Source organism: Cervus canadensis, chromosome 27 (genome assembly GCF_019320065.1).
Source record: "Cervus canadensis isolate Bull #8, Minnesota chromosome 27, ASM1932006v1, whole genome shotgun sequence".
NCBI classification, from domain to species: Eukaryota; Metazoa; Chordata; class Mammalia; order Artiodactyla; family Cervidae; genus Cervus; species Cervus canadensis.
Window position 1 is genome coordinate 4,341,670 of NC_057412.1, and position 17,695 is coordinate 4,359,364.

Consider the following 17,695-nt stretch of genomic DNA (forward strand, 5'->3'; position numbering starts at 1 on the left):
AGACCAGCTGATGATGATAAGGCAAATTATCCAGAGGTAGGACTGAGAAATCCATGACAATAATGAGGCATCCAGACAGAAACAAGATGAGAAGTCTTTCCTGGCAGAGGAAGTAGCATATAACGCGGCATAGATATACAAACAACACGATTGTTCAAGAAATATATACTGTAATTCTGAATTCTTTAAATGTCTTGTTTTGCCTTGCTTATTTCTAATCATCAACGAGGTTTCTATAACTGAGATCTGTCTCCTACATAAATGCAAAGAAAACAAAAAGTTATATACATAAGTATTTCTATATGGATATATAATGAGGGTGATGGCTGTTGATGATGATGATGCAGCTAAAAACAATGCGTGGACAAAAGTTGTTTTCCACAGAACATGCATTGCTAAGAAGCAAGTTCTGCATGGTACTGCAGTAATTGACACTGGGCTTCCCTTGTGGCTCAGATAGTAAAGAATCTGCCTGCAATGCAGGAGACCCGGGTTCAATTCCTGGGTCAGGAAGATCCTCTGGAGAAGGGGATGGCAATCCACTCCAGTATTCTTGCCTGGAGATTGCCATGGACAGAGGAGCCTGGTGGGTTACAGTCTATGGGGTCACAGAGAGTCAGACATGACTGAATGACTAGCGCTTTCTCACTTTCACAGACTTTCCCACTTTCTCATCCCTAATCATGATAAACTTGAAATCTTATTTAGTCATAGCAAAACCAGTTGTCCAAAATGGTAGCTCCATTTCCACCCACCCCCCCATCCTGATTTTTGACCTTTGGACCTTCTTCTGTCAGACTGTAGCTCTGTCACATCATTTAATGTTGAGCTTCTCCGTGGCTATAATTCATCCTTTCTACTTCACATTCTTTTGGCTATTGTTCTTCAACTCTAAGAGGATTAGAACAAAATGGGATGTGTCTCATGGTTTTTTATCTGGCCTGCTTGCTTTTTCGTCCACACTTAGAGTGGCACTCCCTTATCTAAGACTGATTTTTAGTGTGCCTGGGCTTCCCTGGTGGCTCAGACGGTAAAGCGGCTGCCTGCAATGCGGGAGACCAGGGTTCGATCCCTGGGTTGGGAAGAACCCCTGGAGAAGGAAGTGGCAACCCACTCCAGTATTCTTGCCTGGAAAATTCCATGGACTGAGGAGCCTGGTAGGCTACAGTTCATGCAGTCGGACATGACTGAGCGACTTCACTTTCATTTTGGAAAATTATATAGCAGTTGTTCCCATTTCCATCTTCATAAATGACTAGTGGAGTAAATTTCCAGACATGTTATGATCATGTCTGGTCCAAAGAAGTGTGTTGGGGAAAACCTCAATCTATCAATTCTTAATTTCTCCAGGGGTAGAAGAAGCAATATCATTGGTAATAAAAATATAAAACAAAAGAAAGCAAAGTTGAAATCATATAACTGGGCATGTGTGAATTTGAACCATCACTGTTCTATTTACTGCTAATGTGATTTTTGACCAATTAATCAATCTTTTTGCACCTCAATTGTTTGATATGCTGAATTGAGGCTAAGTTTGTCACTTTGGATTTTTGGCACTTTAATGAGATAAGATACAAACTGTATGTGCTACGTCACTTTCTGTTGTGCCTGACTCTTTGTGACCCCATGGACTGCAGCCCACCAGCCTCCCCTGTCCATGGGATTCTCCAGGTAAGAATACTAGAGTGGGTTGCCATTTCCTTCTTCAGGGTATTTTCCCTACCAAGGAGTCAAACCCACGTCTCTTATGTCTCCTGCATTGGCAAGCGGGTTCTTTACGACTAGTTCCACCTCGGAAGCACCACACTACTGCCCCCAAATGTGAGTTTCCCTAAAATTCTGGATGTTGACAAATGTTGTTAATAAGTTAAAAATCAGTTGAATAGTGAGATTCATTGTAACTGGCATGTCAGCTACACTAGCATCACTTCTGTGCCATCTGATAGATAAGTTTGGATTTGATATCGATATATTACCAGTGGGAGAATACCACAGAGTTAGAGTTTTGTGGAGTGTATAAAAAGCTATGCTGCAGATTCTATATTTACAAACAGCATAATGCACACGTATGTCTGATGTCTCATATGTCCTACTTCTTAAAACAAAAGACTGCTTTTCTGGCCAGAATGAGCTGCCTTGTCATTGAGGTTGCTAATGACAATGGCAGGCTGAAAGTGCTCAGTGATAAATTCCAGCAAAGCTGCATAGCATGGATGCCTCTGGAGGGAAAGTTCTTTGCAGAACAGAACTATACTTAGTAAAATTTGGCGATGTAAATACAGTAACTAGGTTGAAGAGAAATCTGTGCTCTGACCAGCATGTTAGAATCAGAAGGAATATTTAAGAAGCTAACAGAAAATAGACTAGGGTGAAAAGATTGAACAAATATGTGATGATAATCATATTTACATTGATCCTGGACACTTCTTTTTTGTCATTTATTAGTCACTTTAAAATAGTGAAAAATATGTTTTATTTATTTTCAAAAAGTTGCTTTATTTTTATTAAAAAAACCTGTTGAACGCTATTTCTCTGGTTATTTGTCTATAATTATACTTAATGCTTACTGAAGTGTCTAAGCTGTTCAGATGTTGCTGCACAAATACCTGCTTCTTAATTTCCTCCTAGAACAAGTTCTGGGAGCATGAGGTAATGCTTTTATCTAAACATGTTATTATCCACATGAAATATTACCATAAAATACTCACAGCAATAACAAAGATGCTTTTGACTGACATGGTATTGTCAGCATTACTGGATTCCTAAATAGATATCACTACTGTGTAAAGATATTGACCATTTAGGTCTGTGATCAAGCGTTAACCTTCTGGAAAGATTAGTTCACATAGGTAGAATTCAGGCCAACTAGTCAATACCTATTAAAATGTATAAGAAGGGAGATTAATGAATTGATTGTGTAACTATTTTTGTCCTAAGACAAAGCTGTCAGATTATCCTTTGAATGTCTTCCCTTGAACTTCCAATAAAACATGTACTGTAAACTGTGAACTGATTCTATCTCAAATATTATTAACAAAGTGCTCAAAATAGGGTTAGCAGGTTACATGTGATGATGTGAAAGTTGGTGATGGATTAAAATTTGGCATCTAAGTGACTATGACTTTTAATCAGGGAAAATAATTTCATTGTAGGCATGATTGAACTGGTAGAATTTTACTGTAGAAACTTGTTAGTATGAGTTGAAAGTGAAAGTGTTATTCACTCAGTCGTGCCTGACTCTGGGACCCCCATGAACTATAGCCTCCAGGCTTCTCAGTCCATGGAATTCTCCAGGCAAAAATACTGGAATGGGTTGCCATGCCCTTCTCCAGGGGATCTTCCAGACCCTGGGCTGGAACTGGGGTTATCCAGTGTAAATTATCTTTGCCCAAAAGCATTCTGAGAAATTAGCAATTTATGCAAATTGATTTACTCCTCCAAACATCCATCTATTAATTCAATCAGCAAACATTTAAGTATCAGTTTGTGTCAAACCACCTGTGAGACAATGGGGTAGAAGGATGAGTAATATAGGATCTTGCCCTGAAGTAGCTCATTGTTTCTTATATGAGACAAAAATATAAGCAAAATAAATACAATAGAGAGGTGTCATTTTAAGATGTCAGGATGTTACAATGTGCCACGCTGAATTGTTTAAGGAAGGAAAGAATTTAGAAATGATGAGTTATTCAGGCCATAAAGTAAGGAGACTAGGCGTGTCTGTGTTTTGCTGCAACCACTACTGAGCATATAAATGGTCATGTGCAGATGATATTCAAACTCAGGGAATTAACTCTGCTCTTAAAATTAGCCCTCCACTCCTGACACCACATTCTATTAGGTTACTATGACAGTGGTTTGGGCTATGGATAAGGCGCTGGCTGACATGGCCATCTATGGTGATTCACAGCTGTGACTCTGAGCGGCATGGTTACAGTCTCTGTCGTCCTTCTTGTGGTGGCAGATGTCTATGCTTCAGATGCTACTGAGGAACGCTTGGATCCACTCAGCTATTGGGTTCACCTTCTGAGAAGTGCTAGCTCTTTTTCCAGTGTTCATCATCCCATCATTTACCAAAAAATAAGCAATCCAGGGCTACAGTTGCATTGCTTTGGAACACAATCCACAGGATCCGGATTGAGCAAGAAGTCTCTCCAAGTGTTTACTTTTTTCCTTTTTGAAGTTGTACTGTTTTAGTAATTCCACGCGTTCCCAATTAAAATTACCTGTGAGATGAAATTCCTGTTTTTGAAAATAGCTATTAAATGATCTTACAAAGATAGCTTTATTTATATTTTTTGATTACAATCATTTTGCTTTAGTGTTTTTTTTTTACTTGCATTTTCATGACCAATGTTATTGTTGGTGTTTCTATACCAGTTTGGTTTAGTGACACAAGTATTTATGGAATGGATTTTTGCTAGGTATAAGTTATCACCTGGTACCATAGAGATGAAGATATAAAAGATGGAGATGGTCTCTCTTCTCTTGTATGTACAATCTATGTCAATCCATTTGACAGTTATAATACAGTTTGATATTTCTTATTCTGAGAATAGTAAGATATCTTGTGATCATATATTATGGGAAGGCCTAAGCCTTTCTGGAAGAAGTGACATCTGAAGGTTGAGTAGGAAGAAAGTTAAGATGAAGATGGGTTCTATGTGTGTATGTGTGAGTGAAAGTAAAGAAGTGACAGGGGTTTTAAGAGGAAGTAACAGGAAATAAATAGAAAATATCATGAGCTAAAATAACAGGAAGACATTCAACATGAATTGACTCAGACTTCAGAGAGTAGGATAGAGTAAGAGAGGTTTAATCTGAAATGATCATACTTTTAACATAGGAATCACTATGGAACTGAAGATTAATGGGTTTTTTGCATTTGGACTATTGTAATAGACTCTTGTCTGTCTTTTCATATTTAATTCTTCTTCTTCTCTAAAGTTCTTTCAAAAGCCCATCTTACACCTCACTCACAGCTTTTCAAACTGTTTCACAGAGCAGCGTACATAAGATCCATGAAAATGGCTTCTTTATTTTTTTCCCACTGTATCACTGATTCTAAAACATCAGTGTCTTACACAAAATAGGAGCTCAATAAGTAACTTCTGAATGAATTAATTAAGCAGTGTGAAATCATAACCCAGCAGTCAGTGGCAGGGAGCATGATTTGAGGCAACACATTCCAAGCATGATATTTAACAGTTATTTTTGAGATTTCTATTATTATCATTTTCAGTTTTTCATTCTTCTTATATAACATAACATACCAAAAACATAAATATCATAAATTACTTAGAACTTTATTCATTTCAAGTTCATTCAATAGCTCCCCTAGTGGCGCTAGTCGTAAAGAATCTGCCTCAATGCAGGAGATGTAAGAGATGAGGGTTCAATCCCTAGGTCAGGAAGATCCCCTGGAGGAGAGCATGGCAACCCACTCCAGTATTCTTGCCTGGAGTATCCCATGGCTAGAGGAGCCTAGTGGGCTGCAGTCCATGGGGTCGCAAAGACTTGGACATGACTGAAGCGACTTAGCACGGAGCAGGCCAAGAGTTCATCCGGGGACTTCCCTGATGGTCCAGGGAATGGCTGAGACGCCAATGCAGGGGGCGAGAGTTTGATTCCTGGTTCAGGGAAGTAGGATCCCACATGCCGTGAACCCCCAAATCAGAACGTGGGAGACGGGAGGTAAATATAGTAGTAACAGGAGGTGCAATAGGCCCAGGGCTACACGTGCAGGGACAGACTTAGTGGCTTGGGCAGGCAGCGGCAGGGTGAGACACGACGCATACGCTCTGCTGCGTGGGCAAGAAAGATTTTCTGATGGGACGTTTGCTTCAGCATCTTAGCAGGGCATATAAGTCATCCACAAATTTTTCACCTAATTTTTCTAGTCTCATCTCCTATTTCTTGTATAGAATTTAACTGATTTACTTATATGCACCTTATTTATTTTCGTAGTAAAATGAGACTGATGAGTAGAAGTTCACAAAATTAAAAATAGTGGAAAGGAAGTAACATAGTTTAACAGAGAGGAGTAAGGTATGTATGATGTTTGTCATTATTGTCAAGGTCAATGCTTCTTCATTGGATTTATTTTTCTCTATCCTTATAAGTGATAGAATGGAGTGATGGAGAATGAAAATCTAGATTCAGACCAACTAGATTCCTGTCCCAACTCTACCACTTATCTGTTTATGTAATTTTGAAAAATTTACTATTCAACCATCAACCTCATCTTTCACAAAATGTGGAAAGCTCAATACGCATCCCGCCTCAGAGAGTTGAGGATTAAATGACATTTGTATACAAAAGACTAGTGTAGTACCTAGAATAGAGTAAGTGCCCAAGGTTTATTAACATTTATTTTAATACTAGCTTGACACTCCAAAGTAATGACCCACATTTTGTTTCCAGATGTTTGTTTTCTGCAACTACAAGTAAAATGTATTTTCTGTTATGGAACATATTTCATAAAGGTCTTGACTGCTTTTGGATATGTAAAATATTATTGCATTGGAGTGGTGTCCCTTCTAAGATAGCTCACTGTGGAGACAAAATATGTAAACATAGACATCCAATGCATTAAGTTCTTGGTTGCTCAAGCACAAAAAGCTGAAACCATTTCAAAATTTCTTGCGTCACTACTGCTGCTAAGCTGCTTCAATCATGTCCAACTCTTTACGACGCTATGGATCATAGCCTTCCAGGCATCTCTGTCCGGGGATTCTCCAGGCAAGAATACTGGAGTAGATTGCCATGCCCTGCTCCAGGGATCAACCCTGCACCTCTTACCTCTCCTGCGTTGGCAGACAGGCTCTTTACCACCAGCGCCACCTGGTGCTCTACTATCTTATGAGACAGAAACTGATGATAAAAGGGGTATAAGTCGTGTAAGATCATATACTTCTCGGCTGTAAACACTCTGCTGTCTGTTGTCTCATTCAGGGTAAAAGCCAGATTCCTCCAGAGGCCCCTAAAAACACCTCCACTTTTTCCCCTCCCAACACCCTTCTCCCCATGGTACCCCTCTGTATTCCGGACCACATCAGTGTCTTAGAGCTTGCTGTGCCTTCCAACTGGAGAGCTCTTCTGTCAAACATTGGCACATTTTGCTTCCTCATATTCTCTGACAGTTGTCTCAAAATTTTCTTCTCTCTGAGGCTTCCCTATCTACTGAAAACTTCAACTTCCTGGCTGCACACTCTAAGCCCCTTCTGTACACCCTTTTCCTGCATAGAATTCATCATCATCTAGTCTATTTGTATTTGTTCTCACCTAGAGGAATGCATGCTCCTTGAGGACAGGGACCCCTGATTTGTTTTCCATAAAATTATCCCCCAAGCTTCATTCAAGACTCTATAGTTCACGAACAATATATATCTGTGGAATGATTAAATGTGAGAATGAATGAATTTAAAGCTACCACAGTTTACTAATTTTGTGTTATTTCATGTTGGAGGGCTAACCTCAGATCTCATTGGGAGACTATTGACATCTTCATTGGTCTACTACAACTCATTGTCTGCTCACCTTTAAATATCCTGGCAGCTCAGAACCCTGGGAGGGTCTTGTGTTCTTGATCTGCTTAGTGAAATTTTTTGAAACACGGTTGATTTCCAAAAAATATTATTGGGTTGGTCAAAAAGTTCATGTTATGGAAAAACTTGAATGGACTTTTTGGCCAATCAAATGTATTAGTTAAAAGTGTACAACATAGTGATTCAGTGATTTTATAGATTATACTCCATTTAAAGTTATAAAGTATCAGTTGTATTCCCTTTGCTGTGCAATATATGGTGGTAGCTTATTTATTTTATACACAGTTGTTTTTACCTTTTAATCCACCTACCCTTATCTTGCTCCTCCCCCATTTCCCTCCTCCTTGCTAACTAGTTTGTTCTCTAAGCAAATATTCCATCGGAACTCATCATATAACAGCTGCTTAAATAACATCCTCTCACGCTGTGCATGCATCCAGCTGAGAGAATTATCTGGGAGAATATTACTTTTACTCTGGTAAGGGAATATCATTTTCTTCTTCCATCAATTAAGACATTTAGGTGAATGATTTTTAATGCACCAAACTTACTGATGATATGTATGTTTTATATGTTTTAAGAGAAGCATTCCCTTCAGTTCAGTTCATGATCTTAGTTTTCTGAATGTTGGTTTTAAGCCAACATTTTCACTCTCCTCTTTCACTTTCATCAAGAGGCTCCTTAGTTTTTCTTTGCTTTCTGCCTTAAGGGTGGTGTTATTTGCGTATCTGTGGTTATTGGTATTTCTCCCGGCAATCTTGATTCCAGCTTGTCCTTCATCCAGCCCAGGATTTCACAGAATGTAATCTGAATATAAGTGAAATAAGAAGGATGACAATATACAGCCTTGATGTACTCCTTTCCCGATTTGGAACCAGTCTGTTGTTCCATGTCCAGTTCTAACTGTTGCTTCTTGATCTCCATGCATGTTTCTCAGGAGGCAGGTCTGGTATTCCCATCTCTTGAAGAATTTTCCACAGTTTGTTGTAGTCCACACAGTCAAAGGCTTTGGCATAGTCAATAAAGAAGAAGTAGATTTTTTTTGGAACTCTCCTGCTTTTCGATGATCCAAAAGATGTTGGCAATTTGATCTGTTTCCTCTGCTTTTCTAAATCCAGGTTGAACATATGGAAGTTGATGTTCATGTACTGTCGAAGTCTGGTTTGGAGAATTTTGAGCAACACTTTGCTAGTATGTGAAATAAGTGCAATTATGCAGTAGTTTGAGCATTCTTTGGCATTGCCTTTCTTTGAATTTGCAATGAAAACTGCCTTTTTCCAGTCCTGTGGCCACTGCTGAATTTTCCAAATTTGCTGGCATATTGAGTGCAGCACTTTCACAGCATCATCTTTCAGAATTTAAAATAGCTCAACTGGAATTCCATCACCTCCACTAGCTTTGTTCATAATGATGCTTCCTAAGGCCCACTTGACTTCACATTCCAGAATGTCTGGCTGTAGGCAAATGATCATACCATCGTGATTATCTGAGTCATGAAGATATTTTTTGTATAGTTCTGTATATTCTTGCCACCTCTTCTTAATATCTTCTGCTTCTATTAAGTCCATACCATTTCGGTCCTTTATTGTGCCTGTCTTTGCATGAAATGTTCTCTTGGTATCTCTAATTTTCTTGAAGAGATCTCTAGTCTTTCCCATTCTATTGTTTTCCTCTATTTCTTTGCATTGATCACTGAGGAAGGCTTTCTTATTTCTCTTTGCTATTCTTTGGAACTCTGCATTCAAATGGCTATATCTTTCCTTTTCTCCTTTGACTTTCACTTCTCTTCTTTTCACAGCTATTTGTAAGGCCTCTTCAGGCAACCATTTTGCCTTTTTGCATTTCTTTTTCTTGGGGATGGTCTTGATCACTGTCTCCTGTACAATATCATGAACCTCTGCCCATAGTTCATCAGGCACTCTATCAGATCTAATCCCTTAAAACTATTTCTCACTTCCACTGTATAACTATAAGGGATTTGATTTAGGTCATACCTGAATGGTCTAGTGGTTTTCTCCACTTTCTTCAATTTAAGTTTGAATTTGGCAATAAGGAGTTCATGATTTGAGCCACAGTCAGCTCCCGGTCTTATTTTTGCTGACTGTATAGATCTTTTCTGTCTTTGGCTGCAAAGAATATAATCAATCTGGTTTTGATATTGACCATCTGGTGATATCCATGTGTAGAATCTTCTCTTGTGTTGTTGGAAGAGGGTGTTTGCTATGACCAGTTCATTCTCTTGGCAAAATCTGTTAACCTTTGACCTGCTTCATTTTGTACTCCAAGGTCAAATTTGCCTGTTACTCCAGGTGTTTCTTGACTTCCTACTTTTGCATTCCAGTCCCTTATAATGAAAAGGACATCTTTTTTTGGGTGTTAGTTCTAGGACTTCATAGAACCGTTCAACTTCAGCTTCTTCAGCACTACTGGCCAGGGTGTAGACTTGGATTATCGTGATATTGAATGATTTGCCTTGGAAACGAACAGAGATCATTTCGTCATTTTTGAGACTGCCATCCAAGTACTGCATTTTGGACTCTTTTGTTGACTATAAAAGCTACTCCATTTCTTCTAAGGAATTCTTGCCCACAGTAGTAGATATAATGGTCATCTGAGTTAAATTCACCCATCCCAGTCCATTTTAATTTGCTGATTTCTTAAATTCCTAAAATGCATTCCCTTACATTTTTCAAAATAATAGAAGCCAACACCATGAGTGTTTGTGCAGTAAGAACTTCTGTACTAATTTCCTCTCTCTCAATCGTTTTCTTCTCATAACAATCCTGTGAGGTAGGATTATTAACCCTTGTCCCATTATTTTTCTTTTTTTAACTTTATGATATTTTACATAATTAAATCATTGAATTCATATAGTGATTTTTTTATACTGCTTTGGTTAATAAACATTTTACCACTAGAGATTTCTCATGGCTTTAAAATGCCTTGTAAATATATGTGTTTTTTTTTTTAAATTAGAGCACTATTTCTCTGTTGTTTTATATTTATATTGTTTCCCCATTTTTGTTTTTTATTATAATACAACCATGATAAAAATATATGTGAATACACTCTTACTGTTGTTTTGCAATCTTAATCTTAGGCTGAAATCTTATGCTTATTACATGTGTTGTATACATTTTGAAGTCTTTGGGTTGATTAGCTCTCTAGGAATGATCCATGACTTTAGTTCTATATTCTTGGTAGCTGTCTAGAAATTAAATTATATAATTTCACTTACATAGGATAAAAGTAAGCCTGCTTCTCCAATGATATTGTGTCTGATCTTCAGATCTGAGAAAACATATTTCCATGAGTATTCATAATATAGTGTACAGTGAAGTAAATGATAACTACACAGTAAAGAGAATGTCATGTGAGAATGCAAACTCTTTCAAGTCAGATTTTATTTTCCATGATTATGAGAATAAACATCAGAAAACTGATCCTTATCAGAATCCTCAATAATGACAGACGGCATAACCACAAAGAACATTTTGTTGTTCAGTCACTCGGCTGTCTCTGACTCTTTGCAACCCCATGGACTGCAGCACACCAGGATTCCCTGACAAAACGCGGTCCACTGGAGGAAAGAATGGCACACCACTCCAGTATTCTCGCCACGAGAACCCCATGAGCAGTATACAAAGAATGCATCGGTTATTTAATCCTCTTGTGGCTGGAAAAAGCCACAGTCCAGATGTTTTAAGTCTGCTTACTTTGAATTTATCCCAGGATATTTGTTAGAGAATTCTACATAAAAAACATGAGCAAAACATTGAAGGATCCTGTATAAATTTTATTTCTCTAAGTTCAGAAAACTGTTTTATCCCTCTGATTCTAAATGAAATTCCTGGAGGAATACCAGGATTCAGGAATTCTATATTTTGGTTGAGTAGAAAGCCATGTAGTTCAACAATTAGCTGTGTTAACAGTAGAAATTTGTGAAAGTCATTATTTTCTATTATAGGGTTCTTTTCCTTTATTTAAGAATATGAGGATAGCATTCATAATATTACAGTGCTGTAGACTTTGGATCAATCTGTTTTTTGGTCTGAGAGGAAAGATATAAATAAAACTTACAATTAATAACTGCACTCATGATGTCAATTCAGTTTGTGTTTTACTTTTATATTACTGTTTATATGAGAACCATCTTGGGCTGCTAGGATACAGACTTAGGAGAGATTGTCTTGGTTGCAGTATAAAAGTCATCTAAAAAGTAGTGGAATATAAAGCAGAAATTTCAAACATTTAAAATAAAAACCTTGGCAGTCCTGATGGATAGTTTATGGGATTAAAAAATGGTAAAGAGAGACAAAATCTTTATGAATTAAATGAAGACATCGATTATAAAATAAAATATATTATTTAACCTACTAATATATCGAAGGAGAAGCTCCTACTAATAGGAGCAGAAATAATCTGTAGTTGCCATAGAAGCTGAGGCAGTGAACTACAGGAGAGAGGTGTGCACAAGGACCATTGCAGTAATAGATCATATATGCCTTCTTGCTCATCTGTTTAGGGTAGCCCAGGATATTGCTTAATAACTGAATTGAAAATGGGCTGGGTAAAAAATTGGTCAAATTTCACACCAAGAGTAGGAAACTGAGAAATGGAATATTTCATACTATATCAGTAAACAAGGAGGTCACCATCATCAGTGATTGCAGCCCTCCAATATGACCTGGTGAGCCCTAAGGGCAGTCAGAAAGGAGAAGAATACCTACAATTTGGCAGCCAGCAGATTGCAGCCACTCCCTAGGTGAGCTAGCCCCAAGGGAGCTCAGGATGTGAAAAACACAGGATGCTGGCCCTGGGTTCAGTTCAGTTCAGTTTAGTTGCTCAGTTGTGTCTGACTCTTTGTGACCCCATGAACCTCAGCACTCCAGGCCTCCCTGTCCATCACCAGTTCCTGGAGTCCACCTAAACCCATGTCCATTGAGTCAGTAATGCCATCCAACTGTCTCATCCTCTGTTGTCCCCTTCTCCTCCAGCCCTCAATCTTTCCCAGCATCAGGGTCTTTTCAAATGAGTCAGCTCTTTGCATCAGTTGGCCAAAGTATTGGAGTTTCAGCTTCAACATCAGCCCTTCCAATAAACACCCAGGACTGATCTCCTCTAGGATAGACTGGTTGGATCTCCTTGCAGTCGAAGGGACTCTCAAGAGTCTTCTCCAACACCACCATTCAAAAGCATCAATGCTTCAGTGCTCAGTTTCTTTACAGACCAACTTTTACATCCATACATGACTACTGAAAAAACCATAGCCTTGACTAGACGGACCTTTGTTGACAAAGTAATGTCTCTGCTTTTTAATATACTGTCTATATTGGTCATAACTTTCCTTCCGAGGAGTAAGTGTCTGTTAATTTCATGGCTGCAGTCATCATCTGCAGTGATTTTAAAGCCCCCCAAAATAAAGTTAGCCACTCTTTCTACTGTTTCCCCATCTATCTGCCATGAAGTGATGGGACTGGATGCCATGATCTTAGTTTTCTGAATGTCAAGCTTTAAGCCAACTTTTTCACTCTTCTCTTTCACTTTTGTCAAGAAGCTCTTTAGTTCTTCTTCATTTTCTGCCATAAGGGTTAGTGTTAGGGTAGCTGAGATATAAATGAAAGGAATTATTTCAGTGAGCCGACTCTTGCAACTTCCCATACATAGAAATGTGCTAAATTCCTTAACTTGGGTTATTTGGTTTTATTTAATTAACAACAATTTTTTGAAGTTCAGACTACATACTTTTTGTTACAAAACTTCTGTATAACCTGGATCTTCCCCTCTCTTTGGAGCAGTTCTCTCAGGCCTGCTTGAGATACTGCCTTCTGTGCTAAAAGTTTCTGCCTATTAAAACATACTCTCAGAATAATGTGCTAGGTAAATATGTTTACTGGAGCACAATAAATGTAGGGTTTAGTCCCAGGTATATGTTGATAAAGTAATTTCATTTTTAATTGATTCTGCTTAGATCACAGAGGCCAGAGGGAAGCACAGGGAATCATCCAATAAAAAAAGTCAAATCACCAGAAGTTTCCTAGAAAAACATTAATTGCTCTGATATTTTTATCCTTTTCCAAAATCTAGTTCTTCCATTTACAGGCTCAGTTAGATGGTTTGGTTCAATCAGTACACTGAGAATAAATCCATTTCTCAGGGGCCAATGAACATTAACAAGTTCAAGTGGATCATCTATAAAACATAAAGCCAACTCATTAAGATAGGAAAAGAAATAATTCTTGCAGGAAATGTAATAATTGAGTGTGCTTGATTTGAGAATTCTCCTCATAGTTAACCTACATAATCTGATCATTTTATTAATTTACAAAGACAAATTTCTGTTACAGGGAAATGGATATACCCCTAACCCATTTTATCTCCACATCATTTCTATTTTATATGGGGAATGAAATCATAATGAGAAGCCAATTTGTTAATTTACCCTGAGATATCAGTCTTCATGACCAAAGGACTTAAACCCAATATAATCAGCTTACTCTTTTCTTCTAAGGAATGGTAAGACTGAACATAATCAAAAGACTGTGTTCTGGGTCAAGAATCAGAACATAGGGAGTTACATAAACTAAATGTTTAATGATGTAAGACTAAGATAACTTAATAAATTCATTATACAGTATATTTAATCATCCCAATGTTACTAGAATTATGTGAAGTCCCACATTAATGTCGCCTTTGACTTGAAGAATACTTGTATCCCTCAATGTAACTATGACATACTGGAGAACCTTAATAAAGTTTGATAGTCCCTGTCAAATCATATCAAAGTGAGTACTTTGACTCTGGTAGGTTAGCTTTATACCGTATGCTTGGGAAACTAGTCAATACTTCCCTTACTGATTAGAGTTATTACTATAATAAGACTCTAGCATGAATCTTGTCAGAAAATGAGATGAATTTCCTTTAATAATCATGATTTGGGCTTTCAAATGGTTATTTTTTTAGCTCTTTCTGTAAGTAATTACATAATTACAAAAGTTGACTCTTAACATATGTAGAATTACTATCGTCCTTTTGTCTATGGGTGAAGGGAAACTAGCAATAGTAAAATTGATGCTTTTTGATAAAGAAATTCTTTAGTATTTCAATAATTTAGAAATTTGACTGTCTCACACTAGGCTACAAGATGTGTAGTCTATGAAGTCACTTAACTAGGTTTTACTAATTGTATGTGCCTTGAGTTGTTTACTGGCAGTCTATACATTTCTTCCAACTACATTTAAAATGCTGTGTTCATATACTTTTTTTGGTGACAATAATATTCACAATTTTTAATGGTTTGGTACGTTGTAAGATGTATGTATAACCTATAGAATTTTGTGATATTATATAAGGTATTATCATTTTATTGTTCCAAACATAGTATTTGTCTCATCCGTAATGATTCTAGTTCTTCCTGGTGGTTCATTGGTAAAGAATCTGCCTGCCAATAGAGGAGATGCAGGTTCGATCCCTGGGTCAAGAAGATACCCTGGAAAAGGAAATGGAAACCCACTCCAATATTCTTGCCTGGAAAATTCCATGGACAGAAGAGCATGGCAGGCTACAGTCCACAGGGTTGCAAAAGATTTGGACACAACTTAGCAACAAACAACAACAACAGCAAAGTATACTTCAGTCATGACCAACTCTTTGTGATCCTGTGGACTGCAGCCCACCAGGATCCTCTGTCCATGGAATTTTCTGGGCAAGAATACTGGAATGGGCTGCTGTTTCCTTTTCCAGAGGATCTTCCTAACCTGGGGATTGAACCTGTGTCTCTTAGGTCTGCTCCATGGCAGGCGGGTTCTTTACCACTAGCACCATCTGGCAAGCTCCGTTTTAGATATTAGTATGCTAAAATATGGGTTTCTAAGGTGGCTCAATGGTAAAGACTCTGCCTGCAATGCAGGAGCCACAGGAGATGAGGGTTTGCTCTCTGGGTTGGGAAGATCCCCTTGAGGAGAGCATGGTAACCTACTCCAATATTCTTGCCTGGGAAATCCCATGGACAGAGAAGCCTGGTGGGCTACAATCCATAGGGCCACAAAGAGTTGGACACAACCAAAGTGACTGAGTATGCATGCATGTGTACTAAAATACACTTTTCAATATAAATATTTTATTCTACATACCTCAAATAATGCATGTGTTACACTATGGCATACAGAAGTGTTGTACACACACCCAAGTTATATACATACTTATTTTTTACTAGAAAATATATTTGAGATATCTCATGATTAAGAAATGTTGATGCACATAAAAGTTAATACCATATAACCGTATAAAACCATACAATGAATTAACCTAAAAATATTGTTGTTGTTGTCAGTATTTGTCAGTGACTATGCCATGTTGTCAGTCACTAAGTCATGTCTGACTCTTTGCAACTGCACGGACTGCAGCATGTCAGGCTTCCCAGTCCTCCACTATCTCCCAGAGTGTGCTCAAGTTCATGTCCATTGAGTCAATGATGCTGTCTAACCATCTCATCTTCTGTTGTTTTCTTCTCTCTTTGCCCTCAATCTTTCTCAGCATCAGGGTCTTTTCCAAAAAGTTGGCTAAAAACATTATTTGAAGTCAAATATCAATATCAATTCTGTCAAAAAACTAAAACAAAGCAAAAGCAGTATTTATCTAGACCCTTGGTTTCTCTGCAAAAGCTAAGGTAAAGAAAATGTTGATGATTAAATGATATGATCCATTGAGGCCTGGAGTTTCTATGAATCTGTGCTTCACATCTGCAGAGGAATGATGCTCTTATTTCAAAGCAGGATTAAATAATATTTATGGCTCTCAAGTTATGCAAACTCATGAAGCTTGGTTACAGACTAATTTTTTTTTTTTTTTTATTACTGAAAGTATATGGTATACCTTCAGGAATTTAAGAGGCAGCAGTAAAGGAATTCCAGCATTAATGGGTGTGGGTGCCTCTCCTCTAAATGAACACAATGTTAATGATGTTTTCATGCAAATTAGCTGTTAAAATGCAAGGCACAATGGCTTTTGGTTTGCCACACCTACTACACCGGTGTATAAAAGGCCTCAAGGGAACAGGGCAGTTCATATTCTGCAAGCAAAGGCTTTGCTCTCTTCTACATCTTCAACACTTGACAAGATGAGCTATTACTGCGGCAACTACTATGGTGGCCTGGGCTATGGCCTTGGTGGTCTGGGCTGGAACTACGGCTGTGGCTACGGGTCCCTCCGAGGTCTGGGCTGCGGCTATGGTGCTGGCTATGGTGGCTATGGATATGGCTGCTACCGCCCATGTTACTATGGAAGATACTGGTCCTCTAGCTTCTACTGAGAAACCCTGCTCTCGACGTTGCACGTGACTGAGACCCATCAGCCAATTTTCCTCTTCTAGATTCTGCTGTCTGGACACTTCATTCCATTGGTGCTTCTCTCTGATGAAATTATGATGAGCCAATCCCAGGTCACTTTGATAGATCTTCAGATTTCAGTTTACCAGGACAGATGGGATAAAAATCACCTGAACTTGCAATTCTAATTTGGGCCATGGGGGAGGGGTGGATGAAGTTACAGTTTGGGTAACGAGTCACCCTTTGGACATAAATTTTGGCAGAGCTCTCATTCTGAATTGTTCATGTGAGATCCGTGAAAATTTATTTTCATTAAATTTGCTTTGTCTGGTATTTTAAATGTGTCCTGGTTGTCTGTCCCTCATAAATATGATGTCTGTAAGTATGGGCATTGAGCGTGAATTTATGCGTGAGTCTGTGGGCAGTGTGTGTGTGTGTGTGTTCATCACGGAAGCTCCAATGGTGGTGCTGTGCCTGCAATTCTGTGTGACCATGAAGGTAGAGGGACTGTCCAGCAATTCTTTTCACATTTTGTTAAAAGTATATGGACACAGCTGCTGCTGCTCTTACCAGCCTCATATCTTCACAGTGGGATCATTATGCAAAGTTACTACACCATTTGCCAGGATGGTACTCAACGTCCTGCTGTCTTTTACTGTTTCCAAGCAGGACCCAACTCTGTTGTATGGTTGGAATCTGTGTTCTTAATGGATTTCTCCTACTGAGGCTGTCTTTTTTTTTTTTTTTTTTGGCTTCATTTAAATAGTTAGACGCATGTGTGCTCAGTTGTGTCTGACTCTTTGTGACCCCGTGGGGGGCATA

General features: G+C 38.3%; 1 protein-coding gene across 1 annotated transcript; it reads left to right on the plus strand.

Annotated features, from left to right (window-relative positions):
* The first annotated feature begins 16,638 nt into the window (after positions 1–16,638).
* On the plus strand, positions 16,639–17,206 carry LOC122428985 (keratin-associated protein 20-2-like). Its single transcript, XM_043449173.1, has one exon. The coding sequence runs from the start codon at positions 16,666–16,668 to the stop codon at positions 16,855–16,857; it is 192 nt and encodes a 63-aa protein (XP_043305108.1). The 5' UTR covers positions 16,639–16,665; the 3' UTR covers positions 16,858–17,206.
* Positions 17,207–17,695: the final 489 nt, after the last annotated feature.